General features: G+C 40.3%; 2 protein-coding genes across 2 annotated transcripts; one reads left to right on the top strand and one right to left on the bottom strand.

The window, feature by feature from the left end:
• Window positions 1-598: 598 nt before the first annotated feature.
• On the bottom strand, window positions 599-9,749 carry ADAT2 (adenosine deaminase tRNA specific 2). The gene is made up of 6 exons (XM_081905259.1): window positions 9,616-9,749; window positions 8,450-8,554; window positions 4,013-4,163; window positions 2,829-2,935; window positions 966-1,038; window positions 599-885 (listed from the first exon to the last, which is right to left on the bottom strand). Exons 1-6 carry the CDS (start codon window positions 9,685-9,687, stop codon window positions 845-847), a joined length of 549 nt encoding a protein of 182 aa, XP_081761385.1. The 5' UTR covers window positions 9,688-9,749; the 3' UTR covers window positions 599-844.
• A 138-nt stretch (window positions 9,750-9,887) lies between these two features.
• PEX3 (peroxisomal biogenesis factor 3) lies at window positions 9,888-20,136 on the top strand. Its single transcript, XM_081905221.1, has 12 exons — window positions 9,888-10,021; window positions 11,699-11,830; window positions 13,022-13,103; window positions 13,660-13,703; window positions 14,820-14,944; window positions 15,711-15,777; window positions 15,876-15,930; window positions 16,038-16,206; window positions 16,438-16,508; window positions 17,051-17,173; window positions 18,287-18,383; window positions 19,052-20,136. The coding sequence occupies exons 1-12, from the start codon at window positions 9,949-9,951 to the stop codon at window positions 19,133-19,135; spliced, it is 1,122 nt and encodes a 373-aa protein (XP_081761347.1). The 5' UTR covers window positions 9,888-9,948; the 3' UTR covers window positions 19,136-20,136.
• Window positions 20,137-21,321: the final 1,185 nt, after the last annotated feature.

Raw genomic sequence — 21,321 nt, 5'->3', positions numbered from 1 at the left:
TGAATGTCTTAATTGAGCTCAATATAAACAAGCCATTCTCTGGGATTTGCTAGCTTACCTTCGAATTCCTCCAAATTATGTATACATTGGAAACGTGCACTACGGTGATGAGGAAAGCAGCTTACTTTTAAGTAATACAAACTATAAATCTGTCTAGGATACAAGGGAAAGGGCTGTAGCACATTGGAAGAGAACATATTTTATGGGGAGAAGGTCCCAATTTCATCCCCCTGTTTCCAGTTAAGTAGTCCATAGATAGACCAATGGTCTGACTCAATATGACAACTGGTCCTCATGACAGTTTTCAGTATAACAGCCACTGCTCACACAGGTTTCTAGCTGCTGACGCCATGAGTGGATATGCTGGTTCTGTTCTGGCTGATGGGGCATGCAGAACTCTGAGACGACTGAATTTGTATATGTTGTTAAGTGGTTTAAATGTAAACAGAACTTGATATGTGTACTGGCCGGTATATCATCATGTGTGTGCATGGCATCAGTGGCAAGAAGTCAGCATACCTGCCAAACTAAGGACTTTTGGGATAGCTGGTCTTCCAGCTGATCAGTTCAAAATTAGTAGGGCTACAACAGTGTCATATTAACTATTGAATTATTGGAGGATACCACTCCTTTCTATTGTTCCTTATAAAAAGCCAAACCCATATTTGACAATTTGATTATTATCTTTCAATCAGTGATACTTTTGGACATTTTACAGAGTAACAGACATGTTTTTCTCTACCTCTCAGGACTAAATACCATAGCTGAGGGAAGGTCAATACTGGCCAGCCTTTTCAAAGACTTGTCATTCTTCCAGCTTTGCTTTACTATCCATCACAACCACTCATTTACTGCATTCCTTTCTTCGAACTTTTGATTTTGGTGCTGCCACAAGAAAAGAAAACATAAGCATTAATATTCAAAGATGCAAAAGCCAACGTAAATTAGAACAAGAGGGTACTTACCATTTGGATTTTCTTGTCTGTAGAAGGTTTTCAGCATTTCAACAGCTTCTTCAGATCGATAACCAGCTATGCACTGTAGAGATTGGAATATTTTGTTCATAAGGCCTCTCAGATTAACCAGCTTGTATCCCAAAGAGGTTATCTGACTCTTTAGTAGCATAAAGAACTTCAGCAGATGTGGCTTCTGATATCACTGTGTTCAACTTCCAGGGGCAAAAGAAAATCCACTGAACAACTTCATACTGGAGGTATTTTTTCAGGCAAAGCAGTACCTTTCAATAACAAAAATGGCTTACCACTGAAGGTATCCAATTTACACATGTAAATAGCATGTTTCCAAACCATTCTTATATGCATCTTGACTGGCTTACAGATAATAACCATAGTGTGATAGCCTGGTTTGTAGGGATATTAAATAACAGTTTCCTGGTTGGGACATTAGAAGCAACTGTGGTTTAACAAGCCTCCAAAGTAATGAGTGAAGGCATATGAGAGAAGGGAAGTGAGAGTGTGCACATACACAGACTCTTCCCATTCCAACCAACCATGGTTTGCTGAACAGGAATCTATGAGTTTGTGCCAAGGAACTTGCCTTTGTGGATGTGTTTTTCCCATAGCTGTCAACTTTTCCCTTTTTAAAAGGGAAATTCCCTTATTCCGAATAAGATTCCTCGCAAGAAAAGGGAAAAGTTGACAGCTATGGTTTTTCCCCTAGCAGCAAAACGTCCTTGACCTATCAAAATAATTTAGTTATGTTGCAACTTTTTCCACTCACAAATCTTTCCCTGTTATCATTTATTTCTTGACATGTGTGAGTGAAAGTGACAGTGCTTACACACATACACAAAACAGGATGCTTTCAATGAATGCCCTAATTTAAACAGTATGCACGCACATGGTGGAATAATTTATACACAGCCATTAAGTGCAATCGTTTGAGAATGGAAATCAAATTTCTTAAATGCAAGATATTTCTTCTTACATAGTTGCCATGATGTAGAGCTAGTGTCATCACTATGCTAAATGTCAGGGTAAATAAAGAGCCCTTTTTTTCTCTTTTAAACAAAATTACAACCAATTCTGGTCCTATAATGGTTTCCAACTATTCTGATAAACCTTCATCCATATAAGTGTATTATTTATTAAGTTTATAACCTGCTCTTTGTTTTTAAAGGGGGGATACATAAGATTTATTGTGGTCTTTCGTCCATGGACTACTCAGATCCACTTAGCTTCACCAATGCTGCACAATTAAGTGCTCCCTAACCATTCACTGAATCCATTTTGATTGCAGCTAATTTTACCATTTATGGTTTGCATTCCCTCACACCTCAAACAAAGATAAATTATAATCTTCTCTATAAAATAAAGGAGCCCTGAAGATGCTATATTATGGAAGAACACTCCAGCCTGCTATTTCTGTTTGGGGGTGGGGTAGGGGGTTGGGAAGAGAATGGCTGCTCTAGATCCTGAAGCTATTTGCAGTCTCTCTGAATGTTGATTCAGCACCAAACTATCACTGGAGAAATGCTGACACAATGGTGCTAAGGATGAATTTCAGTGGTAGTTTCAGAATTAAAGTACTGACAACGATGCACCTTTAGAAGAATTTCTCTCTGGATGAGGTTGTACCATCAACTTGCACTTGGTTCTTCTATACCAGTGGTGGCCAAAGTTGGCCCTCCATCTGTTTTGGGACTACAATTCCCATCATCCCTGACCACTGGTCCTGTTAGCTAGGGATGATGGAAGTTGTAGTCCAAAAACAGATGGAGAGCCAAGTTTGGCCACTGATGTCTACACACTTTTATTTTTGTTGTTATTGTTTTTTAAAAACACACACATCCGTGACAAGTATTTCACCTGGAATGGTTCCCCTGTGTCCGTTAAGGTAGCAGAAGAGATGTTCAAAACCGAACCACATCCTCCGAATCGTTCATTTTGGCAGCCATATACAACCAGTGGGATTTATATATGTAAGTTAAGAAAAGAAGGAGTATAGAATAGAATTACCCTCATTTAATAGGCTATATAGTTGTGCTTGTCTCAAACCCATGCCTCCCTCCTTTCTCACGTATTTTATAAACTCCTCTTTTCCACAGACACACTACTGCCTGGTCATATCTCTGGGCAAAACTTCCCCCACTTAATTCAACTCCTTTGCTGCTAATTCAGTGTTCTCCTCTGCCCACAATCTGAGAGCAATAACTACCACTACTGTATCATTTCCAAATTTCCAAACCTAGGCTTGCTATATGTCAGGAAAATTCCTGACATGTCCTGGTTTTCGGGTGTAAAAATTGCATTGGGGAATTGCCAAAATGTCAGGGGAAACCCAGACGTATGGCAATGTGATGGGGGGGGGGGAAGCAGTGGAAACAGCTCCAAAAGCTTAAAGTCACTATTGGAGGGGAGGTTTTCCCCCCAAAAAGCTAAATAATTTTGGGGTCCTCAAGAACAAACCAGCTGGGTGGGCAGGTTATGCTTGCTCAACAACTTTGCGGGTGTCAGGAATTTTACTTATTGAAATACAGCAACCCTATCCTAACCCAGAGCAGAGATGGCACAATACACTTTGGCCCCTGAGGTACAAGCACCACCCAGGGAAGGTAATAATTATAAACTAAGTCATGATAACCCCAAAGATTGCCACCTGATGCAAGCTGCCTCACCCTGCTTCATTGTGGCATTGGCTACACCCGGCACCCATTCCTTGCTTAGACCCACCCACACAAACACTTGCTAAATTAAACTTCTTCTCCTTAGGTGCAGAACCTGGGGAAAAACAGAGGGACATAGCAATGCACTCTGCTTGTTGGCTTTCCTTGGATCTGGTTCAGTACAGTAGGAAACAGATGCTGGACCAGTTACGTCTTTGAACTTGTCCAGCACAGCTCTCCTTACGCCCATCACGTCTGCACAAACAAATCCCCTTAGACCCAATGACACAGGCCTCATGTCAACATAGAGCTGCCCTCTGTTACCTTGTTAGCAACTGATATGTGAGATGAAATTAACATACAAATGGATAATTCTCCAAAGGATACTCATCATTCGCAGAGCAGCTGCACACATTATACAGGGCTCTACAGTGACATATAGCACTGTGTTCGCAAATACTTCCTTCGGTTCCTTCTTGTTCTGACGACACCAGTCCATGACCTGATCAATTGCTACCATTTCTGCATGGCGAGTAGCCTGGGGGGATACAGGGAAATAACATCAGTATTTACACCAAATAGCAATGTATCAATCTGAATGGGTGGATTCCTGCTATTTTTAGTAGGAAGGCAATAGGGTAGGATCTTCAGTGATGCCAAAGCTTAACCACTAAAACCATATAAAATATGGTCATAATAACTGCAGAAATTTCATTTCAAAGCGGTAAATTTCCTCTTGTAAAATAGAAAAGCAGAGTAAATTGTTGGCACTTTATTGAAAGGTTCTTCCTTATCAAAATCTGCTATAAAGGGGAAATGCACAATACATCTGTTTCTCTTTATCCTCGGTTAACAAATGTTATGTTAATCAGCTTTTCTATTATTGAAAACATCCCAGTTTTTACCCAGATTACCATTTATGCAAGGACAGAGAGGTCAGACAGAAAGTGGCCAGTTGGGGGGAAATGCTCAGCTACAGGCAAAATGCTTTCCTTACTTGTCAAGATATCAACATCCTTATTTTGTATCTAACTCAGTCTATGAATAAATATGAGGGAGGCAATGAGACCTACTAGTCATAAGAGCTCGAAGGATACCACAGAAGACACCCTCCCTCCTCTTTCAACAGCTTTAGGCGTGTTCACATATTCCATCTACAGTCACTTTCAATTAGGAGCATTTGAAAATGCTCCTAGGCTCAATAGAATGTCAGTATTGTTCACAGACAGACCAAATACCTCCATTTCATTCATTTATTTACATTTTGATATTCTTTACCCTGCTCATACGCTGACAAGGCTTACATAAAAATTCATTTAAAATAGGAGCAACAACAAGACACACACACACACACACACACAGAGTGATGAAACAGGATTCAAAAAACAAGAATTAAAAGATTTGGGAAGATAAAAAGAGCAGACTCAATGTCTCTGGGGAAAACACTTCAGTACTTGGAGGCTACAACTGTTGATCTGGCTTCACCTCCAATGGCAGTGGGACCAGAGAACAGGCTCTGAAGATCATCGTCGTACTTGAACCGATTCATGTAGGAGAAGGCACCCAAGATTCAAACTCATTTCAGCCTTTGGAGACTAAAACCAGCCCAAAGAATTGTGCTCAGAAATAGACTTGGAGCAGTTATTTCAAGGCTTGCAAGTTATGATCTGGATGTTAGTTCTCACTTAGCAGTCTAGCCACTGCATAATGAACTTACTGTTATGTCCATTCCTCAAACACAACCCCATGTACAAAACATTATACTTGCCTGAACAGGATATTAACAAGAGCATGGATAGGAACTGCAGTTGGTGCACTAGCCTAAATGCTTTAACACACCATTTATCGACAAAACAGAACACATATTTTGATAAGAGATGTTTAAAGCTATTTAAGGCTGCTTGGCTTATGATAAATGAAGCCTATATATTTCATTGAATTCCACTTCTTTACTACTCTGTTGCTGTTAAGATAGCGATCAACAACAGAAAGCAAATGAATCATTGGGTAGATTAATTACTGTTCTGACTTAATATGCTAAAGTTTTATGAACATTATTTTAAATCCCTTCAGGTAGACTGTTTGCCTTGCAATAACTTGTTCCACAAATGATTTCAGATCAAAGTAGAGATCTAAAAGTAAATAACTGATAACAAGTACATACCGAACAGAATTATTAGTATCTTATGCAGTTGTCTGTAAACCAATGTTATAAGACAGTTTTGCAAATGAATTTATATTTTAGCCAGCCTTCTGAAAGATCAGGATCAGCAGACACCATGAACAGTGTCAAGCACTCCAGGAAATGTTCAGCCACCTTCTTTGTCCCAGAGCTGACACTATCATAATGATGATGATTAAAATTTGTTTACTGACCATCTGAAGATTTCAGGCCAGTTCACAGCATCCCTACACACCTAATAGTCCTCTTATACTTCCCTTTTATGAATCCGGTCATGATCCGCATTTTGGAGGGGAGGTTTGCTATCACAGCACAGCTTTCCCCCTCCCAATCTCCTCCTTGTGGGGACTCACATGGAACCCATTCTTGTGAATGAATCTGCAACACACATCTTATTCTTCAGCCCCTCCAGCTACACTGATAGCCTCCAATGGTGGAAATGGACAACTACTTCACTACAGCAGTAACTAAGGGGGAACTTAAGATATATACGCAATTGAAACTTTCTTATCATCATGCTAGTCCTATAAAACAAGGGACAGACTGTCAGACTAGGAGTGTTAATGTGTTAGGATACTGGTTTAAATGCACCATGATGTCATGCTGTACCACACCAATTACTTCTTATTAGAATGATCTTGTTATTTTTCTATAAATTAACTCTTTTTGGAACAATTCTGTGTGAGAGTATATTTGTGGGTAAGTTAAGGATAAGTTAAGCACGTGTTCAGGACAGTGCACAATCGTCTCTACACAAAATATCTTACTTCTCAGGAGGTGGACAGACATAGGGACTCCCCCACACACATGTACCATATTTTTCGCTCTATAAGACGTGCCTGACCATAAGACGCACCTAGTTTCAGAGGAAGAGAACAAGAAAAAAAATATTATCTCCCTCTCTGCACAGTGCCTCTCCAGCAAAGCGGGAGGAGAAATGGAAGGGGCTTCATTTCTCCTCCCACTTCGCTCAAGAGGCGCTGTGCAGAGAGGGAAAGCTGCGCAGCGCCTCTCTAGTGAAGCAAAGTCAGAACAGCAAGAGGGATCGCTGCACAGCGAAAGCAGCGACCACTTTTGCTCTCCTGGCTTCAGCGAAAGCAACACAAAGCCTCCTGAGCGCAGCCTCCTGAGCGCAGCGATAGCTGTGCAGCCTGCATTCGCTCCATAAGACACACATACATTTCCCCTTACTTTTTAGGAGGGGGAAAGTGCGTCTTATAGAGCGAAAAATACGGTAACTGTTTGATCATAGAAGTCCTACATATCTTGGGCACAGTTTATTTGAAATAATGCATCCTAATATGCATCCTATGCCGTGATATTGCCATCACCACAATGCAGTTAGATCATCCAAGGAAGTGTACTTTCATGAGTCTCCCTGCCATCCAAGGTAATATTGTTACACTGTTACCTTGATGCTTTGAATTTTGCCCTTGATTGTGAGCAACTCAGAGAGCTCTGTTAGGTTTTCTGTGCTATGTAATATATGCATACTCAAATGACTAAAGTGGATACTAGAGGTTATCTCTGAAACACCTTCAAGGGCAAACCAGGTGGGTGGGCAGGTTCTGCTTGCAAGTGAGGTTTAGTGTGCCAGATAACTGTTACAGCCAAAAAGAACAAACAATGCACATTCAAACAGAAACAGAAGCATGAAGGAGGGAAAACAAGAGCAGGCAAGGAATCTGCCAGAGGGAAAAACATGCTGGTAATATTTGCTCCACCTCCTGCCAGACAATTCGGAAGGGTCAGCTCAGAGAAGTATTGGCTGCACTATCTGAACGGTGAACTCCCCCAGCTGCAGATTAAAACAAGTCTATTATGCCGTTCAACATACAATCCAGCTCAGAATCACTTCTCACATTTTGTACTCGGGCACAGATACCAGAGCTTAAAAAAACCCACACAGCCACAACAACAAAAACATGCATGCATTTTGTGAATGGAATACTGTCAGTAAACTGCAACTTTTTTTGGCAAACATTTATAAAAATGAGATGGAAAACACATAAACTTTTGTTCATAAAATCTTTGAGATTGTTAACAAAGTTAAAATGCTTTTTAAAAAAATAAACAAACACCACTGTATCATCTTTTCAGCTTTATCTGTGTCCTGAAAATATTTCAATGTAAAGCTGCTGCTTTTAAGAATTATACTATTTTTTTTAAAAAAAAGTTAATTAAAATGCAGTTGCATTAATATGCAGAAAGGCCGGATACAATTATGATAAAAAGGCAGAAGCTGAAACAACAAATCAAAGGACCAAAAGTAATGAAAATGAATTCTCACAAGCATTCAGAAATCAGTGCTATGCCAAATACCTTGTAGAAAAGGAATGTTGTCATGGCCCTTCTGAATTACAGTAGGAAGGATGCCAGGTGATATTTCTCCTATTGGAATATGTTCAAGAGTTGCAGAGAACTACTGAAAACACAGTGTTTTACACACCTAATTTCCAGAAAGATGGAGCACAAACATGCAAATATTCCAGAGACAGCAGTGTATATATGCCACTCAGAAGTTACACAAGATGTATGTTTTTGGACTGAAAAAATGATTACAATTATACCAACTTAAGGAGTTCTTACCAGCATATGTAGTGCAGTGACTTACATTAGCTTAGTTTAGTTAAATAACTTACATTTTTAGTTTCATTAACTTCATTCTTTCCCTTTCCTATGATCTCATTATTGTAGACCATGAGGCAACCAACAGGTACTTCACCACTCTCTAGTGCTTCTTTAGCCTATCAGATACAAAATGAATCAACAAGAGCAGCTTTATCATTTATTATATACACCAAGGCAAAGTACATTGCGTTCAAATCCTCCCACCCCACAAGCCAGCATTAAGAAAGCAGACAATTCCAGTATATTCTTACCCAAGGATAACTCTCAAGAGTAAGGGTGGAAATTATTCTGTTCCCCACTTTTCATATAATAAGCAAAGGCAGTCATGTTAGAACACAATAAAAATTCAAAAACCCACATTAGGGCAATATCTAGCGAACTGCAATAATATCACAAATTTGAGTGCATGCTTTCAAGTTCTCCTGAACTCCTGAACATCAGGTTAGATGTTAAATGAAGCCAAAATGCAGGGCAGGAAGAGAAGAAGAGAATTATATTTTGCTACCCCTTATCTACATCTATCCTCAGAATAAGCTCAGGCTTGTTAGAGAAGTTACAGACAAACAAACAAATGCTTCTTTGGCTATGTTCGAAACAATAAGAAGAACAAGCAAGTAGTGGGTCGTCTGCGTGGAGATGGGAGAAATGCTGTTGGATTACACGAGAGAAGTCGGAACTGCTCAACAAACTACTTTGCCTCTGTCTTAACCCAAATGGAAAGCCGTGTCTACCCTGGTGATAACATAATAGACGATGCAGGGAGGATGTTGAAGCCCAAGATAGGAAGCGGGGGGAAAGGTGCTAAGGTAACACCTAGCTAGTTTAAATGAATTCAAACCTTTGGGGCTTGTGAGCTGCAATCAAGGGTACTAAAAGGAAAGACACACTTCCTTTATTTATCCATACATGTCTCGCATGGCCCTTGAGAGAATCTGCACTGACAAGGGGTTTGCGGGCTTCCCCTAGATTTAGGGGTATTGTGAAGACTGGATGAGTCCGAGTGTCCTCGATGGGCCTTTGGCCTAATCCAGCTCCTACACCCTTAGATGACAACAAATCTGCCCAGGCATTTAACTCGCCATGAGCCTCCTTTTTGCTTCGACGAGCGTCCCAGCCACAAGACTCACGCGACCGTCCTTTTATCCAGCCCCTCCGCTCCCCACCCCCACTCACTCACCATGTTTACAGCAAGGTCCATCCAGGCCTCCCTTTCCCCTGCGGTCACCGCTCGCCCCTTCTCCGCTTCCATCTCTCTATAGAGGCGAGCGGGGCCGCCGCCGACACTACAGCCCCGGAACGGAGAGTACGGAGCCGATGTTTCCGGGGGGGGAATCGGGATCTAGACGGACCGCGCAGAGGTGGGGGACTAGAATGCAGGTAGGAGGCGGAGCGGCAGCAGCCGCTGCCTTCGCTTTGCGTGGCCGACGTCCGGGGCGGGGCTGGAGGCTTTGCAGCGGCAGCGCTACGGCGAAGAGGCAGCGCCGAGCCCTTGCTTTCCGCGGACGCCGGGATGCTGCTGGCCGTGTGGGGCTTCCTCAAGCACCACAAAAAGAAATGCTTCTTCCTGGGCGCCTTCGTGGGCGGTAAGTGAGAAGAACCCCCCCCTTCTGCTTGCGTGTCCTCCTCGGTCTCCGCATAGCCCTCCTTAGCCCTTCCCGAGGAAGGGGGCCTTTGGCTGGCTTTGCTTCTCACCCAGTGCCGCATTTTCGTATAAGCTAAACAAGCTATAGCTTAGGGCCCCACAAAAAATTAAAGGGAAAAAACCATGGGTGTAAATTTCCAAAATATAAGATAAAACCTACATACAGCAACAGAGGCGAATGGCTTTAGATACCTATTAGGTCCAGAAATAACCATATAGCATATATTCAGCACAAAAAACAGCGACAATTTGTTGTTGACAAAGGACGGCTGGGCCCCTTTACCTTCAGTAGCTTAGGGCCTCATCAAACCTAAATCCAGCCCTGTTCTCTCCCCCATACGCTCCGCCTCCCCCCATGCACACACACACCTGCTGCCTTGTTCCCTGAGATTCCTCTCCCCCCCCCCCCCAAATCTCCCAGCAGTAAGCCCTACTGTTTTTAGTGGGGCTTACTCCCAGGTAAGCGTGGCTACCTGCCCAAGCAATTATAGCACTGGATGTCGGTGTGCAGTTCCTTATCTTTTTGAGTTCAGGTGAGGTTGCGCCAGTTACAACACCAGCAAACCTGCTAGGCAGGCCAGCTCTAGCATTCCTGTGTATTGTAAGGCAGGGGCTGAAGTCATAGAGCTCCTGCTCTATGATGGCCACACACCTTCTCTCCCCGGCTGTGGCTCCTGCTGTTTCTCCCTCCTCGTGCATTTATTTCAACTGATTTCTTGTGTCTTTTAGCCAAAATCTGGTGTGTCATCCCTCCTTTTTCCTGCCTTGAAAAGTAGTCCCCCACCCTCCAAGAAAAACTTTTTTTAAGCTCAAAATTGCTGAAGGTGCTCAAGTTCAGGCCTGTTCCTTATTCACTCGTTTCAGATTATAACTTGTCTTAATCTTTCCTAACAAGTGCATGTATGGACTCATTCCTCCTTTTCAGATCAAAGTCTTTCTTTTTGCACAATCATCCTGTTATAACCAGCTCTTGCAGATACTTGCTCCCCACCCCCACCCCCCATTTGTTTTTTGCTCTGTACTAGTGGGAAAACACTTATCCCTTTATTGTGCTTTTCTGGATATACACATTTCATGGGCTGATATCTTGTATTGTAAGTCATTAGAAGTTTATGTTTCAAAATAGGGGAGTATGTGGCAGTAGCAGCCATTGCTTCATAACTTACATTTGAAACTGCTATATATTCATTTGCCATGAATTAGGCCTTTCTCATCTCAGTATTCATCACTACTTAACCAGCGGACTCTAGTTCCATTATTAGTTTGCTAAAAGTACTACTTAAATAATTTGTATAGTCAACTTTTTTATCCGATTGTGTGAAACTATTACCAATAATTTTCTATCACAATCCATTGTAGGTCATTTTTGCCTGAGAAAGGGAAGACAGTCTGGAAATTAGGAACAGTTTTATTTAGCACATATGCTGTTTCGCTAATCCTTTACTGTGATGGGATCCAGCCTCACTTATGATCATTTAATCTAATTGTGAGAACTTGTTCTGGATAACATTTTTACAATTGCTGCTGAAATCAAGAGAAAAATATATTCTAAAGCAGAAGAAACTGTTTGGTATTTTGTAAGCCCTAAATTATGCCTCTTCTAAAATACCTTTAATAGGAGTTTACATACTTGGAAAATATGGACAGAAAAAAATGAAAGAAATCCAAGAAAGAGAAGCTGCAGAATACATTGCACAAGCACGAAGACAATATCATTTTGAAAGTAACCAGAGGACTTGCAACATGACAGGTAAAGCAACAGCAGTCTTGGAATCAATTCAGGCATACATGGCTTTTGCTAACTAAAGTGCACGTCACTTGCCTACTGTTGGTTCCTGTTTTCTCAGCACATATTAATTACCATAGTTTCTGATGCCAGTTTGACAACTGATCACTGAACCATGATTTGTCATGCCAAATCATAGTTAAACTTCCTTAACTACGGTTTGGTGTGTTGCCTTAACTGAAGTGGTCTTTTTGATTGAGGTAATATAAACAAAATCACATAGTAGCTAGGATCAAAAAAATTGCATATCTAGCTTCGCATTTCCAGAGGGACTTGTGTTTTGTTAACAGCAGCCCCTTAAGTTGCATGGCAAACTACATTTAAAACTCATGAAGGACCATCTGTAGCCTAAGGTTAGTTGGGCTTTTATAGCTAATCTTGTTTTATTTTTCTGCACATTTTATGGGCTGTTCTAATCCTGTGCATCTTTGTTAAACTATTTTTAAAAGCAATCATATCCATACTGAGCTTCCTTAACTCTAAAAGACTCAGATCATTTAGTCTCTATTCATAAAATTAGTTCTGATTGCAAAAGTGCTCTTTGCACTTTGGCTTTGAATTCCTCCTTTTTGAACAGGGGCAACTAAAGCTGGAAACAATAATATTAAAGGTGTCATTGTGCATACTTCCAGTTTGTGCTTTTTTAAGAAAACAAAAACAAATGATCCTTATATTTATTTCCCAAAGACCAAGAGTTGGATTCAAACTTGCAGTTCTATGAATGGAACAGCTTCCCCTGTTGATGGAACGTTCTGAAATCCAGCAGATGCTTGGCTGGAGAGAGAAGGGGAGGCCATTTTAGTCTATTCTCCCTGTTAGTTCACCACTTCCTGTGCTGTTCAGGAAGGAGTCCCAGCCCTCTAAAGCAGTTTCCCATGAGCTGCTATAGCAAGTGTGGAAAACCTTTAACTCTTCAGATGTTGCTAAACTACAATTTGCATAAGCCTCAGCAAACATGGCCAATGACCAGGGATGTGGGAGTTGTAAACCACTGACATTTGGTGGACTAAATGTTCCTCACAGGTGTGCTAGAGGGAGGAGGAAGTATCAAAAAACACATACACATGTGATCAAAGCAATTACTGAATAAATGATTTGTTTATGAGATTCTATGTACGCTGGTTACGTTCCTAATCATATGCTTTTTGTTAATAGTCCTGTCAATGCTTCCAACATTAAGGGATGCTTTGATGTATCAACTGAATTCAGAGAGCCTCACCTCACTGCTTAAGAATAGGTAAGTGTGATCTGTTGATTTGGTTTGAATGCCTATTCTTTATATTTGGGCTATAAGTGGAATGTGCATATGTAACTATCATGTAGGAAAATTATTCCCTGCAACCTGAATCTGTGGACTGTGAAAACCTTTAAAGTTATTTTATCGTGATAGAGAAATATAAGAATTAAAACCATGTAGCACATTTTGTATCTAATATGCATTGGTGGGGAAATGATAATAAAAAGTATTTATAATGCATGTTCTATGAAACATGTAGAGGAAGCATAAAGCAAATTCCTGTGTGTTTCAGTTAGTTTGAAAAATGCTTGTTGAAATATTATTTACAAAGGCCTGTTAGGGCTACATTTGTAAATTTCTTCAGAGCCTCAAATCCCCAGGCTTGGTTAATTATATATTGATTTTCCTCCAAGCATTTCCTCCCAAGCAGTTTCAATGCTTGTTCATGCCTATATTAAAGTGAAAATTGAATTTTCACTTAAATATAGACAGAAATTGAGCTTTCTTTCTACCAAGACCATTCATTTTCAATGTTTCCAATTTTGTGTTTTCTTAGACCAGCCAACAAATTAGAAATATGGGAAGATTTGAAGATTATAAGTAAGTTGAAAGGAATAATTATGCTCATGATCCAGTGATCCTCTTTTTATGTATGCACATAGCAGAGCTTCTGGTTTTTCTTCCAAATGCAACTCTGATCCAGCTCCAGTGCACATTGCAATCTGTAAGCAGAACTGTCAGATATGTACTTCTTCAGAAGCAAGTGCCATTCTGTTCAATGAAGTTTACTACCAGCTCATTATGCATAGGATTGTAGCCTTACAGAGCATTCCTGTCCCCACCCCAATGGCTGCAGATGGTGTTGTCAGGATAGTATGTACTTGCCTCTCTACTGGCCTTCATTGCCAGAGGAAGGCAGGGGGGAAAGGCTCTGCTTGGGCAGAGGCCTCAGCTTTGCTTAGCCATTCACTGAGCAAGTAGTTCCCAACCTTTTCGATATGGCAACCCCCAAGCCCAAACTTACATGGCATAGTAACCCATCAATTTATTGTCACGTTAATTTTTGACCTTCCCAAGTGTTAAAATGTGGAAATTGAATCTTTCTAACACAAGTGTTAATGCAGCATTATAACATGCCAACAAAAAAAGTTGTAAGATAAAGGATTACAAGCAATACTTCTTTAGGGTTTGCTTACAAAGCCCATGACCCACTTATACAGGTTTTGTGAGCCACTGGTTGGGAAACGCTGCACTACTCTCTCACCTGTGGTAGCCAGCAGAAAGCTCTAAAGTGGGGTACTAGCAGATTGGGATCACTGGGACCCCCCCCCTTGAGATATTTAGCTACACCAGCCTGGAGCTGATGTAGTGAAAATAATCTGTTCCACACTTTCCCAGCCCCTTGTTTGGATTGCTTTGCCTTGTTCTTGCAAGCCTAAGTAATAGGCTTGTAAAATTTGTCCTTGTTTGAGCTCATTGCATCTTAAGCTCTTGATTACCCAAAAGAAACACCTTTTTGAAGAGGACACGAAATACAGATAGCCCCTCTAAATAAGCTCTAGAAAGTTATGTTTTCTGCACATAAAACCAGAACGGTAAACAGTTACTCAATCCCATATATACAATATTTATTACTCTGCATTACTTTAGATGACATGCTGATTATTAGCTGTCCACTCTTTTTCCATTTAGCATCATTCCTTTTTCTGTTTAAAGGTTTTACAAGAAGCATTGTAGCTGTATATAGCACATGTATGCTTGTAGTTCTTCTACGAGTACAGTTAAATATTATTGGTGGATACATCTACCTGGATAATGCAGCAGTTTGCAAAAACGGCACAGTAAGTACATTCTTTGAGCAGTATATCAGTGATTGAAAAATTCAGTAAGGGTGGCTATAATATGTAGAATCAAGTACATAGTATTATACTTACAGAAATCCAATTGACGTTAATTATATGCCGAGGATGAAATCCAACATCACAAGTGAACTTTCTGCTTGCATGACAGGACTGCTCCTTCCTCTCCTCTCCCTGCACCCTCCCAAATGCAGAGGGAGGAGAAGAATGAGAGATTCTGTTGCACATGTGCAAGGCCATTCTGCTAGCAGATGAGGCACGACTGGATATTCTCAATTTATGAGTATTAGAAGATTGGACTGATTTACAAAGTGAATGATGCTAAAGAGCAGAGATGATGCTTCTTGAATTCCTTTTTTTGTAAACTCTCTGGCCCTCATATGGGGGGGGTTCATCCGTTTTGTTGGTGTTGAATAAGTTGACAGCACAGCAAAAAGGAAATAAATTTGGTGTTCCATGCTTGTGTGGTTGTTCCCAATGTTAGCTCTTATTTATAACGAGAGAGGATCTATAAGGCTTTTTAAAAAAGAGAGATTTGAATTGTTCTGTCCTCTGTTGTTCTGTGTTTAAAGATGGCTGAGGCTGTTAAGATCCAGGGTATCTTGAGAGTGATGCCAGCAGCAGGAGAGCACAGAGAAGGCACGGGGAGGGAAATTCTGCATCCTGACTGGTTGTACAGACACATGGAGGATAAACACACTGTTCCATAAAGTAACAGAAACATTACAGAATGTTTTTCTCCTTATAGACACCTCTAGCTCCCCCTGAAGTCCAACAGCAATATTTATCAAGCATTCAGCACCTTCTAGGAGATGGTATGATATCTGTAAACCTCTTCCTACGTAGTGCCAATATTTGCAGAGTTTGAACAAATGAGTAGCTAGTCTTCAGTAACGTTTTTCTTCTGCCTTAGGTTTGACTGAATTAATTACTGTGGTTAAAAAAGCTGTGCAGGATGCATTTGGGAGGTAAAAAAATTGGCTTTTAAAAAAGTTTTCATGTGTATTTTTTAAGTAATTCATTGGGATGCATTCAACTGATGTGATAAATAATGTTTAACTCCTTCCCCCTGCAGTGTTTCTCTCAAACATGCTCTTTCTCTCTTGGATTTGGACCAGAAGCTACAAGAAATTAGAAAGGTGATAGAACAACCTGGAGATGGGTCATCATCTGAAGACACTGGATCCCAGTCTCTGCTGTGTCATTACATGATGCCAGATGAAGAGAATCCATTAGCTACCCAGGTATTTTCATAGTATTGTGAGCAGGGAACCAAACCAAACCTGAAGTTGTTGGGGGCGGGGCAGAGATTGGCTCTGGGTTTTTAAAAAAGTAGCAGAATTTAAACTTGAAACTCAAATATTTTAGTTTGCTTCTATCTGAACCAGAACCAGACCTTTACGAACAAAAAAGGTTCAACATAAATAAATTAATCCTGTACATTTGCTTTTATGCTCTGTTGTTTGTCTTTCTAGGCCAGTGGACTTACAGAAGGAGATGTGGCTACTATTAAATTACTTAATGAGACAAGAGACATGTTGGACAGGTATGCAGCAAATGTTATCTTTGGTAACTTAGGCTAAGTAAACTTAGGAAAGGAAAATAGGATACTCGTTTTTTTAACAGAGTGGAGAAATTGAGGGTGATTTTGCATAACAAAGTATCTTTAAAAAAAAGCCTTTCTCAAATTCTTTGATCCTCCACTTCCCTTGTCCCTGTTTGAGCAAACCACAGTTTGCTGTTTTATCCAAACTGAGAAAATATAGCTTGTCTCTAAACTTGGGGTTGAAACTCATTTTAATTACTGGCAAAGACGCAAACTTTGCTTCATAGAGATGAGGGTGGGGAGTGAATTGGAGCAAGATGAGCAGAGGAAGAACAAATAAATTCTTCCAGGCCCAGCCAGAAAGGCCTGGAGGTGCCTGAAATTCCCCATTTCTAGTTTAGTGTTATGTTTGATCTAGTCTCGTATCCCCATCAGCAAAGGATCAGTTTTATTTAAATTACATTTTAAATACGTTTTCCAAAATACGTTGGCATGTAGAGAGGGATTTATATATCTATTATTATTTGATTGATTTATTCCAGTCCAGATTTCAATAGAGTTTTGAGTTCATGCTTAAATAGAGGGTTCAGTCGATTACTGGACAACATGGCAGAATTCTTCAGACCCACCGAACAGGACTTATGCCATAGTAGTTCCATGAACAGGTAAACATCTTTAAACGTGTTTTAATATGAATGCTTTTCAATGTAGAAGAATCTAAGTATAGTCAGAGTTTTACTTACTACTTCACTATTATCAGTTTTTCAAAAAAATAGTTGAGGTTTTACCAGGATCACACAGCAATCCTGCCAAATGGATCAGTTTTAGGCTGAATTTTTAACAAAAACAATGTCTCAACATAGTTTGGACTGTGCTCTTCTTCCAGCAAAATGTGTTAACCCTTTGTTTAATTATGAGTAATTAGTCTTAAAATAAGATAGGTCTGCTGTCTAGCAAGATTGAATACTCACTCAGACTCCACTAAGTTAATTTTCTTTTCAAATTCTTTTTATTTAAAGTTCCTCTCGACTTCCCCAAAAACACACTGCACAAACTTCCTTATGGGAGACAGCCATTTTGAAAAGAGAAGTAAAAGAAGGCAGAATGCTTCCTTGTAATCAGGTGCAGTGCTGGCACTTTTGAATGGAAGTGGGAGACAAACTCTGCTCCCCCCCACCCTGAATCTTCATGACGGCCATCAAATAAACCAACATGCATTGGCCAGTCAGGTGACCACCACACATAGGAGCCAAGAGACTCCCATTCAGAAATGCAGCTACTATATAGCACCATATAGCTCAGTTGGTTAGAGCATGGTGCTGATAACGCCAAGGTTGCAGGTTTGATCCCCATATGGGACAGCTGTATATTCCTGCATTGCAGGGAGTTGGACTAGATGATCCTCAGGGTCCCTTCCAACTTTTAAGATTTTATGAATCTATGCCACCTACCCTCAATGTCTAATCTGGACCAGGAGCCAGGCAGGGAAGGTGGCTGAATGAGTGTGTGTAGGCTGGAGAGCCTGTGCAACTGGGTAGGGGTTGTGTGCTGCCTGCTCCAAACTGACAGGCCGTGAGTGGTAGCATGGGATGGGATGGTGAAGGGCCCTTTTTGGCTTCTGGGGCTCAGTCAGTCCCCAGCCTGGCTGAGCTTTTCCCCTGGGCAGGTATTATGTGTTTACTATTCTTCTTCTTCTGAATCTGTGTATTACAAAAGTAGCTAACAAGACAGACATTTATGTTGTGTAATCGCATCTCTTTCCCCACCTCCACCTCCAGTCTTTCCAGTGTCAGTCTTCCTTTAGCCAAGATAATTCCAATAATAAATGGGCAAATTCATTCAGTCTGCAGTGAAACACCTAGCCATTTTGTTCAGGTAAGAAGACCTTTTTACCTTTCTTTTTTCTTTTTTTCTTTTTGCTTAGTCTGTTATTTAATAGCTTTTCTGCACTTAGTTTTCAGGGTGTCTTATAAATAAAATTAAACAGTGCAAATGGGGAGAATTCCAATTAAAATAATTTCACACCTAAAATATGAAAATGTAGACCTGTCAGCCTGCTTTGTATTGTTGCCATTAGTATATTTTTAAGCCTTTAAAAGTGCACTAAGCTCTGTACCAACAGCAAACTAGACTTGTTGCTGTCATAATGTCTCACATCTTATTAATCAAAATATGAAGAAATGTGTAGAGTTCAGGTATGCACATTTTACACTGCATGAACACAGGAAGTGAGACTGCCAGGATGACACGTTTTATTCTGAGTGGAAGAAATAGAATCCATCCCCCTTTTTGGTTAGGCTTCCCTGTTATGGCTGAGGCAAAAGCCATTTTAGTGTCCCCGGTAGATGATCCACATATGTAAGATAGAACAATTCCATCTTAACAGTTTTGAACTTCTCAGCCTCTAACAGTGCATGAAGTAACGTGCCAAGCAATTCTGTTAACCAGGCTTGAAGTGTTAACGGGGGTTACTTGTTGATATTACACTTCTGCTTGTGTTAAAAAAGAGTGCTATATTTGCTACATGGACATTCTCTTTCTAGGACCTTCTAATGATGGAACAAGTGAAAGATTTTGCTGCTAATGTGTATGAAGCTTTCAGTACCCCTCAACAACTAGAGAAATGAACTGCACAACGGGATGTACATATGATCTGTAGTGCCCAGTCCTGTGAATACTTCATTTGATGATGAATCTCTTCAGAATGGTACAATATTATTAATCCCTGCAAAAAGAATGTCTTTTGAGAAAATCCAACACCTAGGTTTTATACTGATAGAGCTCACCAGACGTAAGTAAATTTAAGGGGGAAGTATCATTACACTGCAAGCCTTTGTGTTGAAGCAGTCTCAGTTACAAATCACTTGTTTACAAAAGACAGTGCAAAAAATAATAATCTGCCTACAGTAACTCCTTTGCCCACCCCATAAGAAGTACATCTGGCTTCAAAAGTGTGCAGGCAATGTCAGGCTTCTGTCTCTCTTGACCCAGTGGGGAGGTGGCTATCTTTCCCCAGTCTCCCCTCAACCCAGAGACAGTGGTTGACCTATGAAATGAGTTCACAGATTGGCTGCAGCAGGTAACACATTAAGAATAGGGGCGGGGGAGAGAACCACCCCCACTGTACTCAGCACCTCTTCTCTTGGTGGCTGGGGAAGATCAGGAGTAGCTCGTCTCAGCACCAATCAGCTGTGAAGCAGGGTAGAACATGTCCTACGTGCCCTTCCCCTATGGCAGTTGTAAGCCATGAGAGGTTTCACTCAAAAGCTGATCATACAGTCTACCACTATGAAAAGGGGAGATGCAATCAAGCTTCCTTTACTCCCAGCTGTCTCTTCAACTTCTTACCTGCTAGCCTGAGTGAGTCTATAAGAATGTGAGAACAGGAGTCGGGTATGTGGCCTTCTGTGCTTTAGGCTGATGTTCCCAAATACATATATTTAGAACACGGTTATCTTCTGAACAACGCAATGCTGAGTGCTTACTCTACTGTTTCAGATTCAGAGTAGATGGTTCCTAGAAAATATGTTTATGCTGTTTGTAAATGGCTCCTGCTGTATACATTCATTTGTAAATATTTTTAATTGGAATATCTGTTAAATATCTGACAATAAATTATTTTAACAAAGATTGTGTGTGGTAACTTGCTACATCCTAAGCTCGCCGTTCAGTGATGTATTTGTGCAATTTTGAACTGTAGGGTGTGGGAATGGATGCAATGCTTTATTTTTTGTATATATAAAAAAATCAGTTGTAACTTCAGCACAAAAGGAAGCATTAAACATATTAGTAGTCTTGCTGTAGCTATACCTACTACTTCTGTAGCAAATTTATTCTATTAGATTCTACTTTATATATGTAAGAAGGTCCCCTAGCAGCTTACAAAAGTTTCTTAAAAGTTTCTAAAAAAAATATGCAGTCAAATACAGTAATCACATTGCATTCAAGTAGAACCAGGATTATTTAGGCTGTATTTCTTGTCCTTGTCCTTTTCCTTCTCTGGTTTTGTAGCAGGAAACAGTTCCCACCAAGCTTCTTTTGAGGCAAAGGAGTGGGACCGAGCAGCTAGACCATGTCCATCCCATAACGAAAGCAAATATACAGTACAGTACATTCACACAGAGAAAAATGAGTTTGGTTGTAAATCAACAAGGCAACTGGGCTTCAACATTGATTTCTCCTTCTAGAACCTCAGCTGCTTTATTAAAGTGTTTCATGAAGATTACAATTACACAAATTTTTAAATTAGCAATAATTTTCTTTTTTTCAAGTCACAAACTGCAAGATACTCAAAGAGGCAATAGCTTTAGAATCTTACCTGTCTGATACTTAAGTAACTGAACATACATGTATCAAAATTTAAGAAGTATATAATTGTAGGCCATTTCTCACTAATCAGAACTATGACCCAAGTCCTAATATGTAATTTTATATTCAAGGAAAGTGTGATGGGGTAATATTGAGGTAGGTTATAGGACTGAGGAAACTCTAGCACCCAACTCCAGCAAAATGGAATCAAATATTACTGAAACCAATGGAAGAAGTTGAAATTCACAGCAACTTACCACTTATCCCTACTGAAAACAATCCTAAACACTTAACTTGAGCATATTCCATCGAACATAGTAGGACTGTTGCATAGACAATGGTAGGATTGTATTGTTTGTCATACTTGATTTACAGTCAAATGCAGTGTACAACATTTCAGTTTTAGAGTGCCTCAACCCTTTTTGTCCATGGTTATTTGAGCACCAATTCTAACATTAGGCATGGTGGACTCCCCCGCCGCCCCTGGTTGCTTTTTAAAGCCAAA

Source organism: Podarcis melisellensis (genome assembly GCF_964234715.1).
Source record: "Podarcis melisellensis genome assembly, chromosome: 3".
In the NCBI taxonomy this organism is placed as follows: domain Eukaryota; kingdom Metazoa; phylum Chordata; class Lepidosauria; order Squamata; family Lacertidae; genus Podarcis; species Podarcis melisellensis.
Note: the sequence above shows the minus strand (reverse complement) of the source record. Positions and strands in the feature narration are given on the sequence as shown.